General features: G+C 36.6%; 1 protein-coding gene and 1 long non-coding RNA gene across 3 annotated transcripts; both read right to left on the bottom strand.

The window, feature by feature from the left end:
- Nucleotides 1-592: 592 nt before the first annotated feature.
- Nucleotides 593-20420, bottom strand: misp3 (MISP family member 3). Of its 2 annotated transcripts, XM_021476990.3 has the most exons (5): nucleotides 20361-20420; nucleotides 18473-18599; nucleotides 16064-18368; nucleotides 11758-11837; nucleotides 593-1934 (listed from the first exon to the last, which is right to left on the bottom strand). In XM_021476990.3, exons 3-5 carry the CDS (start codon nucleotides 18354-18356, stop codon nucleotides 1851-1853), a joined length of 2457 nt encoding a protein of 818 aa, XP_021332665.2. In that variant the 5' UTR covers nucleotides 18357-18368; nucleotides 18473-18599; nucleotides 20361-20420; the 3' UTR covers nucleotides 593-1850. The 2 variants fall into 2 exon arrangements, with proteins under 2 accessions (XP_021332665.2, XP_001921144.3); XM_001921109.8 differs by lacking the exon at nucleotides 18473-18599.
- LOC141386174 (uncharacterized) lies at nucleotides 5881-8865 on the bottom strand. The gene is made up of 4 exons (XR_012407622.1): nucleotides 8836-8865; nucleotides 7486-7589; nucleotides 7293-7363; nucleotides 5881-6018 (listed from the first exon to the last, which is right to left on the bottom strand). It is a non-coding gene; the product is annotated as an uncharacterized lncRNA (long non-coding RNA).
- Nucleotides 20421-22118: the final 1698 nt, after the last annotated feature.

Below are 22118 nucleotides of genomic sequence, written 5' to 3'. Positions count from 1 at the left end.
TTTGAGCTCTGAAAAGTCATGTGAAATAAAAAGTAATTGTAATGCGACACTATGAAACCATGACCCTTTTGCCTATGCACACTGAGGAAGCTCATAAACGACACACAAAAAGTTGAATTAATGAGGAGGCATGTGGACATCATACTAAATAGAAATCAGGTAATTTTATCATGTGACAAAAGTGTGCCTAGTGAAAATGGCGAATGGCTAATAATGTTGGAAATCTACTAGCCACAGTGGCTGATCAAAAAGGTAATGTCAAGCCCTGCCTGTAATCACTTGGTAGTAGCTTTTATTATTGTATTATTTTATTAATGTTTAAAAAAAATTTTAAAACTACAATAGAAAGTAGAAGAAAAGGGATTGCTAGTGGTAGAAGATCAAAACCATTTGTGGATAAAGAGAGAGAATAAATAAAGAGTGTAAAATATTAGTGTTGAATATTAGTATCATTTTGTATTATTTTTAACAAAAGATTTTCTTTTTTCTGACATTTTGGAAATTGACAGTGTGTACATGGGAGAAATATCCATTCACAATATTTTAGCAATATTTATTGCAGCAATTTTATATCAATACACAGACACCCAAATCAAATTATTGTATAACAGTTTATTATAATATTTGGTAGAATATTAGTTTATCTACACTTGTTATCAGTTTTCAATATATTTAATAAAGTGTTAAACTTGAGCTGAACATGAGCTTTTTTTTGGAAAAGGACATTATGGAAAAGACATGTTTTCATTAGAGTGTTGGTTTGCTTAACAATCCCATTTTGCATGAAAATTCATACGGGATAAACAAACTGTGGAGTGTTTCTGCTTAGTTTAAACAGACGTTTTTCCTTTAAAGACATTATTTAAAGTGAATTATTTGCGATATATTGCAGAATACTGTCATACAGGCTTCACTGTGGCGCAGTGGGTAGCACAATTGCCTCACAGCAAGAAGGTCGCTGGTTCGAGCCTCGGATGGTTCAGTTGGCGTTTCTGTGTGCAGTTTGCATGGGTTTCCTCTGGGTGCTCCGGTTTCCCCCACAGTCCAAAGACATGTGGCATAGATGAATTGGGTAAGCTAAATTGTATATAGTGTGTGAATGAGTGTGTATGGATGTTTCCCAGTGATGGGTTCCAGCTGGTAGGGCACCCGCTGCATAAAACATATGCCGGATTAGTGGGTGGTTCATCGCTTAATAAAGGGACTTAGCAGAAAAGAAAATGAATGAATGAATGAATGAATGAATACTGTTATACAGTTTGGGGACTCTGGTGATTCCCGACCCTAAAAATGTAATGTGCTCCAAAATGTAATAGAATAGTGCATATACACCAGCTAGGATAGACATTAAGTAACATTCAACAATTGGAAAATCCCGCCAAAACAAACTGATAAAACATTTTTATTAATTATGCCATTTTTATATTATGCATAATTCTGCTTCCTGGCTGTTTGATTTAGCTTGTCTAATCAGTAACTAAATCTTAAATGTTCATTTAAATACAATCCTTATCTAATTTTACATTATTATTGACTGTTTTGTTACTACGAAATGAGCAGCTATGTTTTTTTGATTTTAAATACATTCAATATGACACTGAAATCATTTAACACATTCAACACTGCCCAACAGTCATACCTACCTACTTCCAATAACAACAACCTGGCTCATTGAGTATTTATATACCAGTGTTTCTAGTGTGCTGGACTTCTCACTATTGCAGTGTCTTTGTGAGGCAACTGATGCTCTTTATCCACCAATAATGGCACATGGTGGGTTCTTCTTAAAGGTCGGAGAGATTTCATTTGTTCATCTGCTGTGTTTTACTGTCTTGTTTGGGATTTGTGTTTCAGTCTTCAACATGGCCGTTCACCATCCCAGACTCCCAGCGCTCAAGTAATGGATTTCGCTGCCTTGAAATCTTTAGGGTTTTCTGTATTTATCAGAGCAGAAGAGTGGAAACATTAGTGAGTGCATTTAAAATTCAACACCTCTAGCACACACAGCTTAGTTTCAGTGAAAAATCTGACTAACCCCTGTGTTGCTCTAAACACATTTGACATTTTTCCTTCATAAAAGTGATTTGAAGTGAAGTGAATTGAGCAAACTGAAAAATCCCCAGACTGTTTTAATGTGCAGGGAAAAATAATAATTCGTCCCAAATGTATAATTCATCCCAAAATTAAAAATCACACAATTTATGCACCCTAATATCACTGCAACTTTGATTTATTTAATTTGTTAGGCTTAAAAGTAAATAGGAAATGATGGTGGATTGAGAAAGCCAACATACTGTTATACTACATACATTTATTCTTCTTCCGTCTTCTTCTTCTTAGACTATTTAAAGAATGCATCTCCTCCAGGGGTGTCCAAACTCAATCCTGGAGGGCCGATGTCCTGGAGAGTTTAGCTCCAAGCCTAATCAAACACACCTGAAGCAGCTAATCAAGCTCTTACTAGATATACTAGAAACTTCCTGGCAGGTGTGTTGAAGCAAGTTGGAGTTAAACTCAGCAGGACACCGGCCCTCCAGGACAGAGTTTGGACACCCCTGTCCTTGACAGTTCATACTACAACCACCAAACCAACTCCAAACCTCCAAACTGTACTGAATTAAGTTGCTATATCTTTTCCAACGGATCCGACTTACCGTTTTCACAAAATTGACCTGGAAAATTTAGAAAAGTTCTATTGACTTAACATTAGACCAAACTTTGTGACCTCATAATTTTGCGCCAGACTGTCATACAAACTTAAGGTTAGGCTCATTTAACTGAGACTGCCAATCTGCCAATCACTGATGACCTTTCAACTTACTAGTCACACCCTAACAACCACTCACTGCACCCTAGCAACTGTCCTATAGACTTCTATTGTAAAAACTGCCATTAGCTGCGTCCCAAATGACACACTATACACTATGCACTCATGCACCATGCACTTACACACTCAACAGTTTAGTATATGTATGTAGTGTTGTCCCAAATGGCACACTAATGTTTTTAACGAAGCGGAAATTCAAACCGTTTCCCTGATGACGTTTGACGGTCGCCAAATCAGTGAAATAAACAACCAAATTATCAAATATTACCTGCCGTGAGTATTGCCACATTCACCATCGGGAGGCGCTATAATCACTCTCGTAGGAGAATTTTGCTTTCACCATCCAAAATAAATAGTTATCCAACATGTGCGTCCAATAGCTCCGCCCCTTCCGCTACGTAAGCAAACCTGCGGTCGTTGAGTGCGTCAAGTGTCCATCATTCCGCACTTCATTTTAGCAGCTGAATGAGTGCATCATCCGGGTAATTAAAGTGCACTTATTATTTTTAGAGTTTTCAGTGTGAACACACTACTTAGGCTGCGTCCGAAACCGCCTACTACTCAGTAGGTACTGTATTTGAATGTAAACGTACTACTCGGCCGTTAGAAAAGTACGTTCTATACAGTATGAATTTGAAAAGTATGAATGGAATTCGGACGTACTACATTCGCCATTTTGTCATGGTCACGTGACCTACCTGCGTCAGTTGCGTCGCATCACTTCCATTCATGAATTCTCTCACGGGGCATTATGGGATAGCGCAGCGTGCATGGGATGCGCACTTCAAAATCTTGCCGGAAGTAGTAAGTCATCCGTGTACTTCTCGCCTACTGATTTTCGAATTCTATGAATTCGGACATACTACTCGACTCGCATACTGATTTCAGCATACTATATAGTATGGAAGTATGCGGTTTCGGACGCAGCCTTACACTATTTATACTACAAAATGGCGTAGAATAGTGCATAAGTATGCGATTTGGGACGCAGCTATTGACTTTACATTGGACAGACTAATGATATACAAATCCATACTAGAAACATAATAGCAACATGCTAATCCATACACACTCATAACTATGGACAATTTAGCCTGCCCAATTTACCTATAGCACATGTTTTTGGACTGTGGGGGAAACCGGAGCACCCGGAGCAAACCCACACAAACACGGGGAGAACATGCAAACTCCACACCGAAATGCCAACTGACCCAGCCAAGGCTCAAACCAGCGACCTTCTTGCTGTGAGGCAAATGTGCTACCCACTGCGCCACCGTGCAGCCATAAACAGATTATCAACATGCTAATTCATACTATAAACATACTAGCAGCATGCTAATTTATACTATATAAACATCCTAGCAAAATTCTAATTCATACTAAAGGCATGCTAACAACATGCTAATTTATACTAGAACCATGGTTATTCCCAGATAGCAAAATACACTCGGGCCAGTTCCGGCTAGATTGTCGCCTGCCGAAGACTTACCCCTCGGCCCAACTCCGGCTGCCGGACTCGGGCCGGATGCCTGTGGACTCACTGCCCGATTCCGGCCCGAATCAAGCGGGCCAGATGCGGCGGCCGTAAGCGAGCCGACGCTGCGCATCCGCGCCGAAATCGGCGCGAGGGTAATGTGCGCTGCGGCCCGGAGCTGGCGCGACTCCGTATTTATACACCTTATAAAACCTTTTGGTGTTACATTGGTACTTAATATATGGTATTACAACCATTTGAATTTATACAACAGCAAACACAGGCTATAATGTAAACACAAAGTGTAAGCACTGTGTTTAACCTTTAAATAAAGTGCAAACTGCATACACATTCTGTAACGAAAATAATCAGACAAATGACAAAATAAATAAATGTTAAACGTTTATTAATTGCAAGAAAAAAATAGTACCAAAATTTTATAAATAATTTTGTAGTGCACAAGAATATCAATATAAAAACAACAATAAAACAACACATTAAAGACACACAGAAAGATTTAAACAAAAAATCTAAAAATTACACACAAACACAGATGTTTTTAAAACAACCCTTTTTTCCCAATAGACTTAAATTAAAAATTTGTACAAACAGCTAAATTTTATATAAACCTAAATATAGAAACCAATTTAAGATATAGCAAGAAACATCTTAAAAATACCAATGACAATCCGTAAAATATACAAGTCAAACTTGTAAAAAGTACTGCAGAATTCTGAAGAAACATCTTGAAACATTTTTTAATAAAACATTAAAATAATAATAAACAAACAAACAAACAAACAAACAAATATATATATATATATATATATATATATATAAATAAATAATTGCAGAAGTATAAAGTCAAACTTATTTTTAAATAAACTTGAACAAAATCAATTGCACAAACAGCAAGACATGAGTGAGATGATTATACATTTCATATATATACACACGTCTTGTGCAATTTTATATTTATAATTTTATTTGTATTACGTTTATTAAAAATGTATCAAGATGTTTCTTCAGAATTTGGCGCACACACATACATACATACCATACATATATACACACACACATACACACATATATATACATATACATATATATATATATATATATATATATATATATATATATATATATAAATGCAAATGAAAGAAACAAATTGTTCAAGTATCAGGGAACATCCTAATACACTTAAAATGTTGTTTAAAAAATAAAACAAAATAGTGATGTAGACATTTGACACATTAGCTTTCTCTTCTTTCTTCCTCCATCCCTCTCAGGGGCAAGTTGTAGCTACCTTGTAATGCATTTTTCCACTTCTTTATCAGTGGCGTGGTATGGACATTTGTCCTCACTCCATCTGTGATTAAAAGATAAACAGATAATTAGTAGTGAACAAGTACTAATGTAAAAAAAAAGAAAAACTTAGGAAAAAAGTAGGCTACCTACGAAGCAAAAAAAAAAACAATAAAAAAAACAAATAAACTTAAAACACTTTGAAATTAGCAAGAGCTTGAACTTACCAGTTTCTTCATTTGTTCAGGCTGCTCCTTTAGTTGATTTTCAAGCTTTTCCAAATCAAATTGGCCAAAGGAAGGTCAAATGTGTTTACATCTGGAATTTTATCACGTCTGTTTTGGTTTTGTGAGAATCAGGCCCAGCTGCTGCTTTATGACGTTGCATGATTTTAAAACTTCAGTCAGTCGTGCTAAAAAAGAAAAATAACAGATTAGTATAAATCAACCTGTAGCCTATTCTCATACAACTTCTGTAAATACAACAGTGGGTTAGACACTGCTGATATTCTCTAGTTGATCTTTACTTTCTAGCTGCATTAAACCTTAACAAATTTAGTGATGTCTTGAATTCTTACAAAGACATCACGAGAGGCAATAAGTTATGTCTTGATCTCAAACTGCACTAGAACAAAGACTGTAAATGTTCATAGGTGTACTCCAAACTTTTTGGGCCGAGGGCCAGATGCAAAAAAACAAACGTTGTCGCGGGCCAAATTTTACATACATCACACAGACACACACACACATATATATATATATATATATATATATATACATACATATATATACATATATATATATATATATATAAATGCAGTTGAAGTCAGAATTGTTAGCCCCCCTAAATTATTAGCCACCGTTTATTTTTTCCCCAATTTCTGTTTAACGGAGAGTTAAACATTTTTTTTCCACACATTTCTAAACATATTAGTTTTAGTTTTAGTAACTGATTTATTTTATCTTTGTCATGATGACAGTAAATAATATTTGACTAGATATTTTTAAGACACTTCTATACAGCTTAAAGTGACATTTAAAGGCTTAACTAGGTTAATCAAGTTAACTAGTCAAGGTAATTAGGCAAGTTATATTATAACAATGGTTTGTTCTGAAGACTTAAGGGGCTAATAATTTTGACCTTAAAATGGTTCATAAAAAAATTTAAACCACTTTTTATTCTAGCCGAAATAAAACATAAGTCTTTCTCCAACATCATTTGGGAAATATTTAAAAAAGAAGAAATAAATCAATGAGGGGCTAATAATTCAGACTTCAACTGTGTGTAGACAGACAGACAGACAGACAGACAGACAGACAGACAGACAGACAGACAGACAGACAGACAGACAGACAGACAGACAGACAGACAGATAGATAGATAGATAGATAGATAGATAGATAGATAGATAATAACAAGAACTGCTGCTTAATTGAATGCATGTAATAGCGACACCCGGTGGTTATTTATTGAATTACGTTCATTTTTGTATAGCGGGCCAGATTCTATTGATATTTATAAAAAGCCTCGCGGGCTGCAGATGGCCCGCGGGCCGTAGTTTGGACACGTCTGGTGTACTGGAATGTACAGTATCTGTGCATCTTCATGGTGGTCTTAAGATTTCTGCCATAGTCATTGATGGTGATGGTACTTGTGGTGCTGCATTGATTTCTGAAATCTTCATACCTGCCTTTTATCCAGCCTCTTTGTTCCAAGTAATTTTTCTTCATCATGGTATAGATGTGTCTATACTGTCACTTGATCAGATACATTTACAAAATAAAACATCACTTTAGTATAGTGCCAGGGCAAAACTCACAGGTTGTAATAGATCAATGACAATGTTGACAGTATGTGTTTAAAATAATTGCAAACAAACCTGTTCTGTCTTGAGATGTATGACAGGCGATCATCATCCTCATCTGTCTACCAGACAGAAATCAGTTGCATGTGGATGTTTTAGTCGAGCTTCCTCATATGCATCTATAATAAAACATCACATTGTTGTTAACCTCCCGTAAAGAAAAGTTCAAATCCTGAAATACTATCAAAGTTAATTAATGCATATAATACCTATAGTGTAAATAATCAGTACACAGAAGGTTGCACAAGATTTATTCGGAGATTCATGCAGAGTGACAGCCTTATAAATCTGAGACATAGATTTGTAAGATGGCCAAGCACATGCATTATTCTGTACCCATGAAGATTAACCTACCATTGTGAAAAATGTTTGATGATGATAGCCAATAACAATAAACCATTTCAGCTGTTTGTGAAGCAATTAGTAATGTAATGTCTGAAAAGCTCAATTTATGTTGAAAATGTATCAGCAGTTTACAGCTTATAATGGACTTTTAGCACACAACTATAGCATGCCTATTCACGTTCAAAAGAGTGTGCCATTGACTTCTTTGGTCGTGATGTACTGCAAAATGATCTCACTAACCTTTGTTAAACAAGAACAATGAGACTTAACCAACAAATATTGTTACCCATTCATTTAAATCAGAATTTATCACCGTCAATAACATAAAAAACAAACAAAAAAACATCAAAATCTGCTTTAAGACGTTCAGTTTTACATTAACTGACCATTACAGCTTGAACAAAAGATATAATTGATTCACATAGGCTAACACATATGAATTAAAGTGCATAGTAATATATTTCTCTTGGATAATTTAAACAGAATAGTAAACAGTCGAGTTTCGATCACTTTTCGTGACTAACTGCATAAATAAGATAAACAATAATATTTTATTAATCCAAAACGATTAGTTTTTATTTACACAATCACAGAATTAATACTGTTGGATAAGTTGTACGCCTGTACAATGATTTTTTCAACATCCACGGTACTTTATAATGTTAAATCAGGAAAAAAACACGTTGCCATGTTAGTTAATGGATTCGTCTACAGAAACTTTCTTTAACGCAAAGTTAGCATACACACAAATTCGTTTCATGTTTCTTTAAAATAATTAAAATAGTTTTCAGTTACTACACACGTTACAATCTAACATTGTGTTAAAGGAAAATGAACTTTCAGGCGTGTTTGTAACTGTTAGCGTTAGCATACATTAGCTCCAGTCGTGTTTCTTAAAGCAAGTTACATTTCGTATCAAACTGTTTTAAATTACTAAACGCTGTTACAACCAAACACCGTGGAAATGTTTTAAGCTCTAAATTCGCTAATTATACAGTACACAAGCAGTAAAAAGCTTACCTTTCTGACCGGAATTCACGTGAAGTCTTTAAAAAAAAACTTTTTCTTCTTGTGATCTTCGTGCCATGGTGGTTGACAACCAGCTTTTTGGAGCATTACCGCCACCGTCTGGATGGAGTTTGGATCAGGAGTTTAGAAACGCATGTGTTTATTATGAAACCAACTTCTGCTTTAAAACAAAAACAGTCAGCACAGGAGCGTGCTATCTCAAAAATAAGCGAATTTTACATAGTTTTTCTCTAGATGACATGTATAATCTATTTATAAATAATATTGTTTTGTTTGCGTCTAAACATTGCTAACATCCACACTAAATATTCTTTTTTTTTTTTTTTGCTTTCGTACCATGAATATTTTCTCAATTTATCATTAAACGTGGAGCTAACAGATTACTAGATAAATAAAGGACTTAATCGGTTGCCATCAGCCTTAATCGGTTGCCATATGGTTGACCGGAATCGGGCCAGTGCTTTACAGCCGCATCACAACCGCATGTGCGCGAGCGAGCTGCGGGCCGCACTCGGCCCGGATAACACTCGCCGATGCCGAGTCGGAGCCGGAGGCGCCGGAGGGCAGCCGAACTCGGGCCGATTACTGCCTGCTATCTGGGTTATGTTAACAACTGCCTAGAAACCACTCAGAACACCTTAGCAACCACATAGCAACCACTTAGAACACCTTAGCAACATCTTAGTAACCACCTAGAACACCATAGCAACCATCAACTGCCTAGCAATGCCTATTGCTTTATTGCTTCTTGCTAAATAGAATATGTGAATATTCATACAAACCTACTGTTTCCGGTTCAGCGAGGCAACAATCTGTCCCAACATTACACTAAAAAATACTCTATATTAGGGGCGATTTTTGGATACAGCATAGACGTTCAATTAACGTTTTTTTAATTTTTTTTTATTTGACTTGTTCCGCATTTTAGCATTGCTGTGTAGTAAAAGTAGCCGATTGTCACAAAAAAAAAACAGACTAATCAATGTTAGCCAATGGTGTCGTAATATGTTTTGACGAATAACATTACCATCCAATCACTTTCCATATTGAGCAGTTTGAATTTAGAGAAGCTGCGTCACCTGACGTCGCGCGTGGAGATATGAAGACGGATTCAAAAGACATATACCATAGTTCTAGCGAGATTAAAACACGAATGGACATTAAAAGGTATGTTGAAAGACAAATATAACTTTATGGGTCTCATTTAATTGCCGAATCAGTGTTTAAACCCCGAAAAGATGTAATTGACATCTTGTGAACGGCATGTTATGTAACGTCATTTAGCCATTCAGTATCCACAACTCATTAGTAGCTACGCACGACAATTAACGTTATATGAAAAAATAGCATTTCTGCAGAGTTTTTACACTGTATTACATTATATATAATAAGTTAATGATACTTAGGTTTTCAAAACCAAAAAATATTGTATAATCTCATAATATCAAGTCAGTCTGCTTCCTGAAGGCACGCTTAGATGTTATTCACAGAAAGTTCTCTTTAATTTCATTCATATTTGATTATACATTAAAATATGTCATATCAAAATGTCTTATTGTGCGTCCTATTACTTTCGTATTTGACAAAATCAGACCAGATTTGAATATGTGCCTATATTCAAATCGCATAAATGGTTACAATGGAAATTTAGATCTGTTTCCATAATGATATCCTATTACACAACTTGTATGGGTTTCTGTTTTGTTACTTTTGAAACTTGACCTCCATTTCAATTAAAGAAAGCACTTTGATCTTCTGACCATCATTGCTCTCTTTGCTAATCATCCATCATTTGTGTAAGAACATCATAAACAACTCATTAGTTGCTAATGTTACGCACAACAAATCTATGAAAAATTAGCATTTCTTTAGAGTATTTACACTATATTACATTATATATCATAAGATAATAATGCTGAGGATTTCAAAATCTAAAAATAATTCAAGTAGTCTACTTCCTGAAGGCGCGCTGAGATGGTATTCACTGAAAGTTCTCTTGATTTTCATTCATATTTGATTATACACTCAAATATGTCACCTCAAAATCTGTTTCCATAATGATATCCTATTACACAACTTGTATGTGTTTCTTTTTTGTTACTTTTGGAGCTTGACGACCTCCATTTCAATTAAAGAAAGCACATTGAACTCCTGACCATCGTTGCTCTCTTTGCTAATCATCCATCATTTGTGTAAGAACATCATATATCGCTCTAGGCCTCAAATTATAATGCGTTTTATTATGTTTAGCCGCATTGTTCCACTGGTGTACAGTGCAAACACAGTGCTTAGCATCACCTTTTGTGTTTGATGAATGAAAGTCATACATTTTGGAATGACATTTGTGTAAATAATGACAAAATTTTCATATTATGCTGAATTATTCATTTTTTTAAATGGTAAATAAAAACAGGAGTGTATGTTCATATTGTATGAAACCACTACCTCATGTATAAACTATATTTGTTTAATCAAATAAGAACTAACATAAGGTGAACTAAAAAAAAAGCTTCAGATAAAGGAAGTGGTCACTTGTTGGTTTTGATTGTGCTGATTGTGTTTGTGTTTTATTGCACTTTCCCTGCTGAGGCGTATGATTATGTGGTAATCATGATAATACAGTCAGGATCTTTATTCTTAAGAATGCGGCTAGTATGATGAACTCTGGCATTAATTTCTGAGGAAAGATAAGCCACTGCGTCACATTTAAGCTGGTGTTTGCATAAGGAGGGTTAGTGAAACTTTGATACCCTCTCATCACATAATGAAAGGCTGAAGAGCTTCGCTATCTGTTTATTGCTCAAATAACTCTGACTACCAAATTCAGAGTTTGAACCCCAGCCAAGTTATTAACTACAATAAAGTGAATAATGATTTTGAAGAATGATTCATTTCAAACATAAAGTCGGCTACCTCTGAGGTTTGTCCTGGTTGTTCATCAGCAAGGGTTGGTGGCCATGTTAGATCCAGTTTTCCCATGGATTGATTCCGAACTATAAAACAGCAGACAGAGGTTTTGGTGAATGTACTGTATGTGAGACATTAATAAATTGGACGTTTATGGAAATACTTACACAAAAATCCTTGAATTAAATGCTATAGATAATACAAATGTTAAACACAACACTTAGGCCTGTCACAATAATCAATATGTCGAATTATCGTGCAACATTTGGAGATAAATCAATAATTTTGCCATTGCAATATATACTTACAAATTCACAAATAATGTTAAAGCCATTTTACAATGATATTTACGTTCTACCTTACTGATGTCAAAGTTTATAATTGGACGAATACCTAATAGGACGATTATTAGTATATAGAATAGGACATTTACCTTTTTAATATCAAATTCTAGAATTTAAATAATCCTAAGTATGCTAAGTATTTTCATTAATATACTTTTATATAATCAAGGGCATAACATTATTTAAAAATGACAATAATATCGAAGGGCAGCACGGTGGCGCAGTATGTAGCACAATCGCCTCACAGCAAAAAGGTCACAGGTTTGAGCCCCGGCTGGATCAGTTGGCATTTCAGTGTGTTCGCATGGGTTTCCTCCGGGTGGTCATTTTTCCCCCTTAAGTCCAAAGACATGCGGTACAGGTGAATAAGCTAAATTGGCCATAGTCAAAATTGACTAGAATACACAAAACATGTCACTTGTATACTTTTGAATGGGGAAAAGTGTAACAGTCAATAGGGTGAATAAAGCCCTGCCTACTAGTACAGGAGCCAATCATTGATCGCTAATGGTGAATAAAACCCGCCTTCTAGTACAGGAACCAATCAGATAGTTATATAATGACAACTGTCCGGGGGAGGGGCTCAGACCAGACGTGAGTTTCTGCAGATTTTTTAATACGAACATTAGAAATGAAACTTAATAGACAGTTGTTGTCAATTATATCGGTTACTTGTAATGTGAAATTCAATCGTAAGCTTGGCAAGTAGTTTGGGAGAATTTGATGTTTCCCCATTCAAACAGAATGGCCGAGAGGTGTTTCAAAGATGGCCGCCGAGTGAAATGACTTTGTCTCAGTGTATGTGAGTGTGTGCAAGAGTGTGTGGGTGTTTCACAGTGTTGGGTTGCGGCTAGAAGGGCATCCGCTTAGTCTCTTCATTAATCAGGGGTTGCCTCAGCAGAGTGAACCACCAACTTATCCAGCATATGTTTTACACAATGGATGCCCTTCCAGCCGCAACCTAGTACTGGCAAACATCCATACACACTCATTTACACACATGTACTATGACCAATTTGTTTATGAGTAATTCCAGCGTAATTCACAGAGAAAGTTATAATGTTATAACTGTTTTTTTTTTTTTTTTAAAACAACTAAACACAGAGTTAGAGGAGAAGAAGAATATCAATTTGTAAATGTGTTTTATATTTTAAATGAGGGAAATAAACATGCATTATGGATGTGACAAAGTCTGCAAGTTTACAGTATTGAAAACACTTTGTAGAAATTCTGTGAACTAAACTGCACAACCTAAGAGAAATAACGCTAATCAAAAGGACAAAAGTTGGTCCTATATAAAACAAAAACAATTGATTTTATGTATTTGACATTTTTTGTATTTATGAGGAAAAGCTTCATTGTAGATGTGACATCTCTCCATTATGTATGTGACAGATGTGAAATTGCCTCGTGTGATTTTGGTTAATCAAATATAATAGTTTGAAAACATTAGCAGAGACATTTTTCTGTGAAATACTTGCTTACACAAGAAAAACAAACAAACAAAAAAAACGCAGAAACAGTTATCTTATTTTTTTGGCAAGGTTGACATTTGCATGGAATTGCTCTTATATAATTCACCTGTACCTGCATGTCTTTGGACTGTGGAGAAACCGGATGTCCGAACGGGGAACCCACGCCAACCCGGAGAGAACATATTTTTATATTTATTTAAAGCTAATTCCTTTGCAAGTAACTAAATATATTCATTTTCTTGTCAGCTTAGTCCCTTTATTAATCCGGGGTCGCCACAGCGCAATAAACCGCCAACTTATCCAGCACATTTTTACGCAGCGTATGCCCTTCCATCCGCAACCCATTTCTGGGAAACATCCACCCACCCACACACACACACACACACACACACACACACACACACACACACACACACACACATACACTACAGACAACTTTAGCCTACTCAATTCACCTGTACCATATGTCTTTGGACTGTGGGGGGAACCGGAGCACCCGAAAGAAATCCACGCGAGGGGGAACATGCAAACTCCAGTCCACACAGAAACGCAGAGGCTCGAACCAGTGATCCAGCGACCTTCTTGCTGTGAGGCGACAGAACTACCAACTGCGTCACCTAACTAAATATATTTATTTTAAAATGTTTGAATGCAAAAAGTTTTGACACCAGCAATATTAACTTCCAGCTAATAGCAATATATGTTCTACTGTTACCACAGTTTCTTACTAAACCTACTTACTAATATACTAAACTTACTAAATATACTTATAAAGTTATTGTTATCACACTAAAAGATATCTGCAGCGTCACCATCGGCAGAAATACTAATAATTTTCTTTTTGGTATTAAGGAGATATTAATTTCTGAATAATAGTATAGAGGACTTTGAGTAAGGGTGGCACAGTGGTAAGCGCTGTCACCTCAACGCAAGAAGGTTGCTGGTTCGAGCTGGATCAGTTGGCATTTCTGTGTGGAGATTGCATGTTTCCTCAGGGTGCTCCGGTTTCCTCCACAAGTCCAAAGACATGGGGTACAGGTGAATTGGTTAAGTTAAAATTGTCTGTGAATGAGAGTGTATAGGTGTTTCCCAGTGACGGGTTGCAGTTGAAAGGTCATCCGCTGCATAAAACATATGTTGGATAAGTTAGCAGATCATTCCGCTTTGGTGACCCCTGATTAATAAAGGGACTAAGCCGAAAAGAAAAAGAATTAATGAATGACTAAGTAAATGAGTTGTTTTTGTTCATATTTATTAAAAAAATCTGTAGAATTGATTAGAAAAGGAATTTCACTGTACAAAAACCATCGTGCATTTTACCTTATGTGAAATTTATAGCATTTATAACATTTTAATGCTTGTATGCTGTAGTTCAAAAGGGCACATTCTCTATCACTTTTCCATACTAAAGTACACTTATTCAAACTTTGCTCATTTCAGCACATTGACCAGTACCAGAGATTTCATTATATGGTTGAAGTTAGTGCTGGTGATGTAATCACATATTAGCATTTTGGCTGCTTGTTTGGTTGCTGCCATGGCGAAGCACAAACTACTACCTTTAAGTCAAATTATATTTAAATAACTGATCATGCAGCTCCACATAAAAGTTTCATCTGTCTCACTGTTGGCTAAAGTGTGCACATTCAGAAATCTGAGGCTCAACAGTATTGTGTGGTGTTGTTGGCAACTCCAAGGCAACAGGGTTCAAATCCCAAGGAACGCAGCACTGATAAAATGCATATTGTGAATGCATGAATGCAAATGTGAGGCCTACAAGTGTTATACAGGATTTGTTAGATGGGTCATATGCTCTCACGACCTCAGATAATATTTGATACAGTAGTGTTAGCAATGCAGAAGTCATGAGGTAGACATATGGAGATGTTCAATATATTGTGTTAATGAAGATATTGATATTATGGGCACTTCATAATACGATGAATAATTATTTATTATTGAAACTAAGAGTTCTTTGTAAGAATATTTACATTGTATTTCTATTTGCAGTGGTGTTAAGAACAGTTAATTTTGTCTAGTTTAACGTAATTGAAATGTTAGTCTGGCCTAGCTTATGTGATGTTAATATCCTGGTTAACGCTTATTTATGTGTTAAAATAGTTGTCGTATAAGTTAAAATCATGTATATGAATCTTTATAATCTTTTTGAAACTCAATTAGTTTGAAATAATGTTTTTTTGTGGTATTATTACAGTTAAAGTAACTTTTTTTGGCAGCTTATTGAATATTGTGATAATACTTTATTGTGATTTATAGAAGCTTCCGCAATTAATTGCAACTAGAAAGTTTGATACAATCATAATTCTACTCTGAGGCAATGTATTAACTACTAAATGTATGTTTAATTCTGTGAAAACTCAATGTATGCTATGCCTAATTTATTCTGTGTCACTTTAAATAGAAGAACGTCTTTCTGTTTCTCAAAGCTGCTTGTGTAAACCAAACATTCACATGCTACTTTAAATTACTCACCTGACACATCCATTTGGTGGCCTGAGGGAGTCAATTTTGACTGTGGAGGAGGAGGAGGAGGAGGACTAAGAGTCGCTTTGCTAGAGGATCCTGTTTCCACTTTTACTCTACTTTCAGTCTTTGAATCCATTCGCGTTCTCCTGGCTTCCTCTGGATCCTCGGTTGCTCCCCCATAAAGACTGCTTCTTTGTTTCTGTAGTTCTCTTTCTCTCTCCTTGGCCTCTTTAATATCTAGCTCTACCTGAGAATGCAGATTTACAGAAGTGCGGAGTTTGAAGAATGGGTTCTCTGTCGCTATGCCTTCGCCTTCAGTCACTTGTGTATTTGTGCTTTGTCTTGCACTAACAGGCTCTGCAGACGAAGCCCTCACTCCTGCTGAATTCATCACTTTCACAGATCTGCCATCTGTCCATGATGCAGAATTATAACCAGTTGGTTCTCCCGCGGTTGTGGGGAAAGAGCTGGCCTCTATGATGATTATCTGTCCCTTGATTCCCTCGGTCAGACCAGGTCCTCTAGCAGCAAGTGAGTTGCCGTTGGAGCCTTCATACTGGGATACTGGTATTGTAGGAGGATTTTGAGAGAACTGCATTAGGCGTTGTCTAACATTGACCGCAGAATCAACCTCCAGGATTCCAGCTGCAGATTCTACATAGCTAGAGGCAGATCCTCTTCTCAATGCTGCCATTGATTCCTTTTGCTCTTGGAAAGATTCAAAGAGCAGCTTTTTTTCTTGAAGCTGTACCTCCTTTCCCTTGTCGTAGAAACCTGGTAGTCGGCCCAGTTCAACCAGAACCTTCTCCCTCTCTGTCTCGGCACTGATTTCCTTCTGCATCTTCTTTCCTGCAAACTGCCGGTCCTTGTCGAGAGTTTGGCTGGGTCTTATCTGGAGGTCCTGGGATAGAATAGGTTTCCTCAAAGGAATTTCCACAAACTCATTGGTCATGTCAGTTGTATCGCACAGTCCTCTGGATCGTCGAAGACTCTGCTCTCTCTTCAACGCTAAACGGATCTCCCTGTCAATGGGAGTTTCATAAGGAGGAGATTCGGAGGGCTGAGGAGCTTCATCTGTTGTGCTGTTCGGGGAGAAATCTGCTGATACGCCGCTATCGCTTTGGCTGTCATCAAAATGGTCCACCTGCATTCTCTTGGCTTTCCCTTCTCCCTGATGAGGCTTTGTGTTTGACTGGCTCTCCGCACTCTGTCCTTTGTTTTCCCGTTCCTGCCTTTGATCCTTAACCTCCAGCAGCTGCTTTCCTCCGGTTCCACCTGTCTGTGTTTGCTTTCGCTCTTCACCTGTTTCACTCGCCTCTCTCTCTTGACTTTCACTGTCCCTCCTCCTCTCTGGGATTATCAATGGCTCTTTTACTTCCATGGAGACACAGCCTGAGTTCTCTTGCTCTCGATTGGTTGGCCGGTCTGGAAATGTCTCTAGGGGTGGAGCTTCATCACACACCTGTTGCATCACCTCATTCTCAGTCAAACAATATGAGTTGTTTGCCTCAAGCTCCCTCTGCTGGACATTTTCAGCAGTAACCCCAGATTCAGTTTTGGATTCACTTTGGGCTCTTGAGGAAGATTCTGTCTCAGTGATTGAAGAGCTCTTGGAATACGGCACATTTTGTACCTCATCACGACTGTCCCGCCTCACCCACTGCTCTCTGGTGGTGGCAAAGTCCACAGACTTGCAGTCTATATTCAGCTCCTCACTGTTTTCTGATAGGAACACAATTGAGTCCGAGTCGCCATGTGACTCAAGCTCTTGTCTCTCTTCTTCACTGGTCACCTTTGGGATTTTTGGTGAGTCAGTGCTTTTGTCTACCTGTGTCGTCATAACAGGTTCTCCAGCCTGAATGTCTTTCATGGTTTTAACAGCTTCACTAGCTTCAGAGTTTTTCTTCACATCATCCTGAATCTCAGTGGCCTGGCACTCATTCTCTTCTGCTTGAATATCTTCTTCCAGTCCTGGCACTGGTGGCCACTCTTGAGCCTGGTCATCATTTGTGCTCACAGTTTCCATTGTTGGTTCAGTGGCTCCACCTTCTGGTAAGGAGGTGGCATGATCATGTGGTTCAAGGGTGAATTGGTTTTCCGGTGTTTCTGTTTTTTCTAACCCACTAATAACTTCTGTGTCCTCCTCCTTATTCTTGTCCTGGGGTTCTTTCTTTTCATCTGTGTGATCTTCTGTTATTGTAGTTTCTGTATCTTCAGTAAAGCAGAGCTTTCCTGCTGCACTACTGCGTTCACCTTGGGATTCAGAATTCTGAGTACAGGTCACAGAGTCTGTTTCCATGTTGCACTAGATCTGTATGAAATAAATGGCAAAATATGTTATTTTATAGAAGAACCTTTGTTTGACTGAATTGGTAATCAATAAAGTTGGATTTTTCCTTCCTAGGCATCCCTTACCACTCATCTCATCCTGTTCTTCACATTTATGACATAAACGAGACAGATGAAGGCCTTTCCATTCCACAGGCAATGCTTACAGTTTTCTGCTGATTTAGGAAACTATAATCAGCTTATGTTTCAATCCCTGTAGCGCAGGAGGGCTCAAATTAAATTGTGTTATGATGCGATAGCATGGGATCCTTTTACTGTTGCAGTTTGTTACTTTTGGGTTCTTGCTTCACAATTCTTTGACCTCTGTTTTTTTAATGAACTTCGTTAGGTCATTTTTTCTTTAACACCAATGCCTTCAAGTCAGATTTCCATTATTTTCCATTAAACTAACCTTGAAATAGGGCACCTGAAATATTTGTTCATAATTTTTAATGCTATTTTATTTCCTTTCTTTGTATCTGCCTGCAGATAATGCATCATTTTACATAATCTATTCTGTAGTCTCATTGTCATGCATATTGATCCTTACTGATATTGCAATATGTATAAATGAGTAGCTTAATTACTTAGAGAATGCTTGCTGAAATGATTATTGCTAGAAAAACATTAAACCGTGGACCCACTTGGAGTGGAACTATTTCACCTTCACACACAATGAAATATCCCTCTATTCTTTAAAAAGTAAAAATGTAACCAGGATTTCTGAGAATCATGTTTGCTTGCATACAAAATCAGATCCCCACGATAATCACATAGTTATTTTTATGTCAACACTGAGCAAATAATTCACAGTCTAATATTTGCACTGTGTATTGCATTGTCCACTGGACTTAAAACAAACACAAGGACTTGAAGGTGTGTCACAGTATAATGCTAATTACATAAGCAGCAGATTAATAACGTTTAATCAGATTATACTGTGGAACAGAGTGACAAAACAACATGGAAATTCTGATTCAGGAATAATACAACAATAACACCGAGGTGTCCTTGTGGTACTCAGTGTCCTCAAGAATTAGAAACAATACAGAGTTGCACAAAATATATAATCAAGTTAATAATATAATCAAGACTGAATTGAAAACAAACATAAAATATAACACAATATATACATATCTACACAAAACCTGGTCGAACAATTGCTATCTATAGTGAACCCCAGTGTTGTTACATAGAAAAATAATGAATTTCTTATTATAATTTTTATTTAAATTACTTTCTAATTAGTAGGTGTGAAAAGTAGCTTAATTACTCAATAATTATTTTTTTTACAATATATTTATTAAATAAATACAACTTAAAACCCTTATAAATCTGAAAGTATGTAGAATATAATTGAAACTTTAGCTTTATTAGAATTCTTTTAGTTTTATTTATCACTTAAAAGTAACAATGACACCATATTTCATACATACCCTGTGTGATATATCAACATTAATCTCCTGCAAATTTATAAATTGTATTTTAGGCAAGAATATTTTAAGTAACTAATTAAGTTAGCTAAAAATAAAACACTCCCTTATGTTATGAATCGAATCTCGAATTTCGAATCGAATTACTGTCACTAGTTACTTTGTTACTTATTATTACACCCAACACTGCTGAACACTACCTAAATCCACAAATCACATACACAAGACTCAAACAATGCATAATATAGCTTTCATTAAATATACATAAGTTCATTTCTTGCATTTGTTATGCTAACTCTTTGTAAATAACAACACAGATGTTACATTTAAGTAATCCTGCAATATACAAGTCTGTCTTTTCATAAAGTAATAATTCCTGACATTGTCATGTAAAATTACAAAGAGCTATTTAGACTTCATAGCCCATTCTTACACATATAAACAACATAAATATTGACAAAAGGCCTACCAGCTGATGAGATATAAGAAATGACAGACAGATGGAGGTCAGCTGAAAGACACAAAAAATTGAAATCGCCCACCTGTTACACCAAGAAGCTTTGTGAATTGTGTCTCTCTTGCTTTTCTTTTCTTTCTTTCCCAGGTTTCCTTCTCTCTTCAACTCTCCCACACTCTCTCTCTCCACCCCCTGCTTAGTAATGAAGGTTAAAATCTGCGCAGATCTTTTCACGGGCCTTGCTTCACTAATCCAAACAGCTCTGAAAGCTCAGAGTCAGAGTTTGAACAGTGAAAGCCGGGGATCTCTTTCCGTATAGAACTTTTAGGCTTACTCAGATCTTTTATAAACAATCTAGTTTTACTGTATTTATTGCCGTCAGATGGTTTATAAAGATAGATTTTAATTTTTATTTGCAAAAATGATCATTACTGTTATGCGTCAACATAAGAGGAAAATCAATGATAGCATATTTAGTGATAAATGACTGCTTTTATTTAACTTATTAATAATTGTTCACTGTGATTTTTAGGCCCAATCCCAATTCTACCCCTAAGCCCTTCTCGTTTACCTCTCATTTTGCGTGTTCATGTGAAGGAGTAGAGGTGTCCCAATTCTCTTAAGCTTGAAGGCATAGGGCTGAGCTTCCAGCCTCCACCGCTGAGACTGCAGCTCTGCACAAGACTTTTGGCCTGCGGAGAAATTAAAATGGTTGTGCCGAACTGTCTGGTTCTCTCAAGGTTTTTTTTCTTCACTCTTCTATTGGTAAAGTTTTTTTTCCCCTCTCCGCTGTCGCCACTGGCTTGCATGGTTTAGGATCTGCAAAGCTACGCGTCGATGAATTTGCTCTTCAATGTTTAGACTCTCAGTAATGATTTCAAACTACACTGAACTGAGCCAAACTCAACTGAACTTAAACACTAAAAACTGAACTACCCTGATCCAGTTACTATGACCATTTATGTGAAGCTGCTTTGACACAATCTACATTGTAAAAGCACTATACAAATAAAGCTGAATTGAATTGAATTGAATAAGTGGAAGTGCTAGATAGCCCTCGAAACAGTGATTTTTCAGGACCACACTCGAAACCAAGAGGTAAAAAAATTTCTCAGACCACACCATCTACAACGGCAGCATGGCTGCACACGGAAGTAAGGAGATGCACAAATTAATATTTTTTGTCATTATTGTGAAGTTTTACAACAAACAAGCACATGTTTAAATACATTTATAATGGCATTCATGATTTACTGTTCATGTAAAAAAAAAAACAGTACAGTTACGATCTTATTGCCACATTCTATCTTTATCATAACATGATACCGTTCATGTTATAATAGTGAAATCTCCCTTTCATTGACAAAATCATTGAAAAAGTTGTTTTTAACCAGGTTAACAAGTTCTTCAAGGGGTGTTTAGACAATTTTCAATCTGGTTTCAGAGCACATCACAGTACAGAGAGCGCCCTTATAAAGATAATCAATAGCCCCTTTCACACATACAGACCTTTCCGGAAAATTGCCGGCAATTTTCCGGAAAGGTTGTATGTGTGAACAGGTCCTTTTTGAAAATACCGGTAAATTCGTTCTGGCTATTTTCCGGAAATAGAAGTTGTAACATTACCGGCAATTTACCGGAATGCTGCGCTGTGTGAATGCAGAAGGAAGATTGCCATGATAAGCGCGTGCACGTCTAGAACGTGCTGACGTGAGACGTCTGCTTTAGCCAATCACAACAGTCAGACGCATTTACGTCCACGTGGTTTGTGAGAATAAAAGCCTTTGAATATTTTTCCAGACACATTTAGCTGCTAGAAATTAGTCAGATCACGTTTATATGT

The sequence above is a fragment of the Danio rerio genome, chromosome 6 (assembly GCF_049306965.1).
Source record: "Danio rerio strain Tuebingen ecotype United States chromosome 6, GRCz12tu, whole genome shotgun sequence".
Taxonomy (NCBI): Eukaryota; Metazoa; Chordata; class Actinopteri; order Cypriniformes; family Danionidae; genus Danio; species Danio rerio.
The sequence above is the reverse complement of the archived record's forward strand: the minus strand, read 5'-3'. Positions and strand labels throughout refer to the sequence as shown.